This window comes from Colobus angolensis, unplaced genomic scaffold (genome assembly GCF_000951035.1).
Source record: "Colobus angolensis palliatus isolate OR3802 unplaced genomic scaffold, Cang.pa_1.0 Scaffold169, whole genome shotgun sequence".
Taxonomy (NCBI): Eukaryota; Metazoa; Chordata; class Mammalia; order Primates; family Cercopithecidae; genus Colobus; species Colobus angolensis.
In genome coordinates this window covers 1,452,777-1,457,786 of record NW_012114810.1, presented here as the reverse complement: position 1 = coordinate 1,457,786, position 5,010 = coordinate 1,452,777, and the positions used below count along the sequence as shown (strand labels likewise).

Below are 5,010 nucleotides of genomic sequence, written 5' to 3'. Positions count from 1 at the left end.
GGAACCATTCTGGCTGAAAGAGGAGAGTCGCTACAGACTCCCTTACCCTCTAGTGGCTCATAAGGGACCTTCCCTTAGCCCTTTCTCAATGTTTTAGAAACTACTGCCTTAAGAAGTTTATGGAAAGGACCCCTGGGGCTGAAAGAGGGTAGGGAACTTCTTTGACAAAGTGTAAGTGGTCAGGCTTTAAAAATGCAGCAGATTCAGAAAGAGGTAGGAGGGAGGCTTGGAACAGGTTCCTTCTCATTCCCTGTGACCCCTCTGCTTACCCTCTCCAGCAATTCTGGACATGTACACACTGATGAGCAACAAGCAGTACTATGATGCCCTCTGCAGCGGAGAAATCTGCAATACCGAAGGCATTAGTAGTGAGTGTGTTTGGGGAGCATGGTCTCCAGGGCTCTGGGCAGGCAGTCCTAGTGTCTGGGAGAAGGTAGAAAAGGGTGAAACTGATGATTCCAGGAGAGAACATGCTGCATGAGTGATAAGAAAACCTGTGGAATGCCAGGCGTGGTGGCTCATGCCTGTAATCCCAGCATTTAGCAAGGCTGAGGAGGGTGGATCACTTGAGGTCACAAGTTCGAGACCAGCCTGGCCAACATGGTGTCTCTACTAAAAATACAAAAATTAGCCGGGTGCACACCTGTAATCCCAGCTATTATACTTGGGAAGCTAAGGCACAAGAACTGCTTGAATCCTCAAGGCTGCTGTGAACTGAGATTGTGCCACTGCATTCCAGCCTAGGTGGATAGAGCGAAAAAACCAATGGTGAGGAGATTGTGGGGTACATGTTGGGTTCCCTTCCTGCCCTCACTCACCAGGTGTGGTACAGCCTGACAAGTATAAGCCAGTGCCGGATGAACCCCCAAATCCCACAAACATTGAGGAGATACTAAAGAGGGTCCGAAGCAATGACAAAGAGCTGGAGGAGGTGAACCTGAATAATATACAGGTATTTGACTTGCATCCTCCAAACTGTAACTCTGGATAACCACTGACATCCAAGAGTCCCTTAGCCCACCATCTCCTATTCTCCTCTGGTAGGACATCCCAATACCCATGCTAAGTGAGCTGTGTGAGGCAATGAAGGCAAATACCTATGTGCGGAGCTTCAGTCTGGTAGCCACGAGGAGTGGTGACCCCATCGCCAATGTAAGGCTAGTTGACATCCCCAGCCCTCTTCCACATCTTACATGCACCCCTTGCATGGCTGTCATAAAGGGTTTTGCTAGGGAGTGCTATTCTCATCATGCCTTCTTAGGGCAGCCCTCATGGAGACTCCTACCTTCAGTGCCATGGTTCATAACTCTCAACCCTCTCTAACACCCCCAGTCCTACTGCACATTCATCTCCCTGCTTTCCCCTGCTATCCGCCCTGCTTTCTGTATCCCTCTAGCTCCATTTATAGCTCCTCAAGGACTCTTCTCAAAGAGCTGTGTTTCCCTCTTGCTCCTGTTCTTTCTTTCCTCAGTCATCTGTGAAACTGTTCCCTAATCCTAACCCAAGTCCCTACTACCCAGGCAGTGGCTGATATGTTGCGTGAGAATCGTAGCCTCCAGAGCCTAAACATCGAATCCAACTTCATCAGCAGCACAGGACTCATGGCTGTGCTGAAGGCAGTTCGGGAAAATGCCACACTGACTGAGCTCCGTGTAGACAATCAGGTCAGCCTTCCCTTCCCCTGATGTTAGCATTCAGTCTCATTGAGTCTCCTCCCTGAGCCAGCCACTGGGGCAGCTATCTTATTTAATCTTGTTTGAATTCTCCTCTTCATTATCTCTATGAGGGAAGCCAAGTCAGCATCTCTCTTCCACCACTGTGGAGACACAAGCTTCTTTGACCTCCCAAAGGGATCTGTGGTCTGGGATGGTAAACAGCCCAGAGAGGGTGACTGTCAGCTTTTGCCTCTCCCTCCCCCAGCGCCAGTGGCCTGGTGATGCAGTGGAGATGGAGATGGCCACCGTGCTAGAGCAGTGTCCCTCTATTGTCCGCTTTGGCTACCACTTCACGCAGCAGGGGCCACGAGCTCGGGCAGCGCAGGCCATGACCCGCAACAATGAACTACGTGAGTAACTGCAGACATGATGTGTGGAGTGGGCAGGGAAGTGCAGAAATTGGTGGATCCTCCTGAAAGCAGACCCAATGACTAATAGCCCAGGGTGCTACCAAAGAGCTATTCACATGAGAAGTTCAAATCCCAAGAGTGATGAGAAAGTAGACAGAAAACTCCCCCTGCCCCAAATATGGACGAGTAGAGAGGCAGAAAGGATACTAAAGATAACAATACTTGTTTAGAGGTATTGTAATTTTATTTGTGGTGTGGTTTCTTTTTTGTTTTGTTAATGTGGAATGGGCCTGTAAGGTGGCCTAAAACACTACCAATTTATGAGTTTGGCTAAGGGACTGGAAAGGAGAAGAAGAGTGCCTTTGCAGAAAACAGGAGCTGTAACAAACACTTATGTTTAATATTCCTCCTTTACAGGTCGCCAGCAAAAGAAGAGATAATACTGCATTTCCCTTTACCAACTAGAGCTGGGAGCACTAGACACTTAAATTCTCATCTGTCCTCCTTTCCTGTAAATAAAAGCCCTTATATCCATTTTGCCTGCCTCCTTCCTTGGACTTTGGGGTGAGAATCTTGGCGCTAACCCCCAAGGGTTACTGCCAGTTCACCAGGGGATTATTTATACTCTGGGGATCAGCAGGCAGAGAGGTTCAGGTTACTAGGAGGAGGTGGGGGAGCTCCCTCCCTTGGTGTTCCCCATAACCCTGCCAACACCTTTCAACTCTTCTACTTTCACAGGGAACTTAGCCGCAGCCCTGTTTCCAGATGTAGCCAGGTCCCTCCAGTGCCTACCCACAGTCCTCATGTGGTTTTAAGGGGGAAAGGACTTTGAGCGGTAGTGGAGAAGGAGGCAGACAACATGAAGGGCAAAGACCTCTTTTTGACAGTCTTATTAATAGGGCACCAGGCTGATGCAGCTGACGCTTGGCATGGCTTTGGTAGAAGGTGGGGGAGGGGTTAGAAGTATGGAGAGCTGTGGCTGGGCGCGGTGGCTCACGCCTGTAATCCCAGCACTTTGGGAGGCCGAGGCGGGCGTATCACAAGGTCAGGAGATCGAGACCATCCTGGCTAACACAGTGAAACCCTGTCTGTACTAAAAATACAAAAAATTAGCCAGGCGTGGTGGTGCACGCCTGTAGTCCCAGCTACTCGGGGGGCTAAGGCAGGAGAATGGCGTGAACCTGGGAGGCAGAGCTTGCAGTGAGCCGAGATTGGGCCACTGCACTCCAGCCTGGGTGACAGAGCAAGACTCCGCCTAAAAAAAAAAAAAAAAAAGAGGTATGGAGAGCTGTGTACGTTGCAGGAAAGGAGTAGTTGGATTGAGAATGAACAGATCTGAAATCCTGAGATCCTACAAGGAACCAGACTTAAGGAAAGTTAAGTTCTCAGCACCCATTGTAGTGTATTTGTGAAGGAATGGGAAAAGGGTGTCAGTCCAAGGGGAGATCAGGTGGTTCCTCCTCATCAGAGTCAAACTCAACATTTTCATCTTTTACCCATCGACCTCGTCCATCTGGGATCCATCCTGAGCTGGAAACATCAGAGAAAATAGCATCGATCAGGAAAGAGGCTTATTAAGAAGTTAGTGGTGAGCTCACACCTGTAATCCCAGCACTTTGGGAGGCCAAGGTGGGTGGATCACTTGAGGTCAGGAGTTCAAGACCAGCATGACCAACATGGTGAAACCCTGTCTCTACCAAAAAAAAAAAAAGTTAGTGGTGAGAAAAAATTGAGAGCCATGTAAGTTGGGTGGCTAAAACAAAACGAAAGCAAAGATAAAAAACAACAATAGGAGGCCAGGTATGGTGGCTCACGCCTGTAATCCCAGCACTTTGGGAGGCCAAGGCAGGTGGATCACCTGAGGTCGGGAGTTCAAGACCAGCCTGATCAACACGGAGAAATCCCGTCTCTACTAAAAATACAAAATTAGCTGGGCATGCCTATAATTCCAGCTACTTGGGAGGCTGAGGCAAGAGAATCGTTTGAACCCCGGAGGCGGAGATTGTGGTGAGCCGAGATTGTGTCATTGCACTCCAGCCTGGGGAACACACAAAACTCTGCCTCAAAAAAAAAACAAAAACGGAGGGCGGGCACAGTGGCTCACGCCCGTAATCCCAGCACTTTGGGAGGCCGAGGTGGGTGGATCACAAGGTCAGGAGATTGAGACCATCCTCACCAACATAGTGAAACCCCGCCTCTACCAAAACACAAAAAATAAGCTGGGCATGGTGGCACATGCTTGTAATCCCAGCTACTCGAGAGGCTGAGGCAGGGGAATCGCTTGAACCTGGGAGGCGGAGGTTGCAGTGAGCTGAGATGAGATCACACCACTGCACTCCAGCCTGGTGACAGAGCGAGACTCCGTCTCAAAAAAAAAAAAAAAAAAAAGCTTTGAAACAAGAAGAGTCAGAGAGAAAAGAAAATCTGAGGAAACTGATTAGGCACACTCACCTTCGAAGGGTGAGATAATGGTCCAAGGCTCGTCTTCTTGTGGGGCTCATGGGTGCAGGAGCTGAGACAGTTGCTGACTCCTCGGCCTGTGGACCAGCCCCAGGTTCAGGTTCCCTACTGATCTTCTCGCTTTGGAGTTCGACCTCTGAGGGTGGCACAGGGGAAAGGGAGACAGAGGGACCAGGGGCTTCTGGTCTAGGTAGAGAAGAATAGTTTGTAAAAGCAGTAAGGGAAAGGGCCAACTCTCCTATGACTCCCAACCTCTTAAAACAGTGTTTCTTAAACTATATTTTTCAAGATATTAATAAGTTCTGCATACAAAGGATTTTAGAATCATGAATTTGGGAAAGGCTAGCTTTAAATTTTACAAGTTTTTTTTAATTCTTAAGACTTTGTGGTCGGGCACGGTGGCTCAAGCCTATAATCCCAGCACTTTGGGAGGCCGAGACGGGCGGATCACGAGGTCAGGAGATCGAGACCATCCTGGCTAACAT

General features: G+C 49.1%; 2 protein-coding genes across 4 annotated transcripts in view; one reads left to right on the top strand and one right to left on the bottom strand.

Annotated features, from left to right (window-relative positions):
* Positions 1-2,599, top strand: part of TMOD4 (tropomodulin 4 (muscle)) — a 5,878-nt gene extending 3,279 nt beyond the window's left edge. Inside the window, exons 5-10 of one of the 2 annotated variants that reach the window (XM_011937844.1) lie at positions 279-368; positions 822-952; positions 1,045-1,152; positions 1,521-1,664; positions 1,921-2,065; positions 2,483-2,599. In XM_011937844.1, coding sequence (XP_011793234.1) covers positions 279-368; positions 822-952; positions 1,045-1,152; positions 1,521-1,664; positions 1,921-2,065; positions 2,483-2,505 — 641 coding nt within the window. In that variant the 3' untranslated portion in view covers positions 2,506-2,599. The remainder of the gene's footprint in view (positions 1-278; positions 369-821; positions 953-1,044; positions 1,153-1,520; positions 1,665-1,920; positions 2,066-2,482) is intronic. The other variant, XM_011937845.1, reaches the window with a different exon arrangement.
* An 843-nt stretch (positions 2,600-3,442) lies between these two features.
* SCNM1 (sodium channel modifier 1) overlaps positions 3,443-5,010 on the bottom strand; it is a 3,972-nt gene continuing 2,404 nt past the window's right edge. For both annotated transcript variants that reach the window (XM_011937843.1, XM_011937842.1), the window contains exons 6-7: positions 4,517-4,711; positions 3,443-3,595 (exon numbers count right to left, since the gene is read on the bottom strand). In XM_011937843.1, coding sequence (XP_011793233.1) covers positions 3,496-3,595; positions 4,517-4,711 — 295 coding nt within the window. In that variant the 3' untranslated portion in view covers positions 3,443-3,495. The remainder of the gene's footprint in view (positions 3,596-4,516; positions 4,712-5,010) is intronic.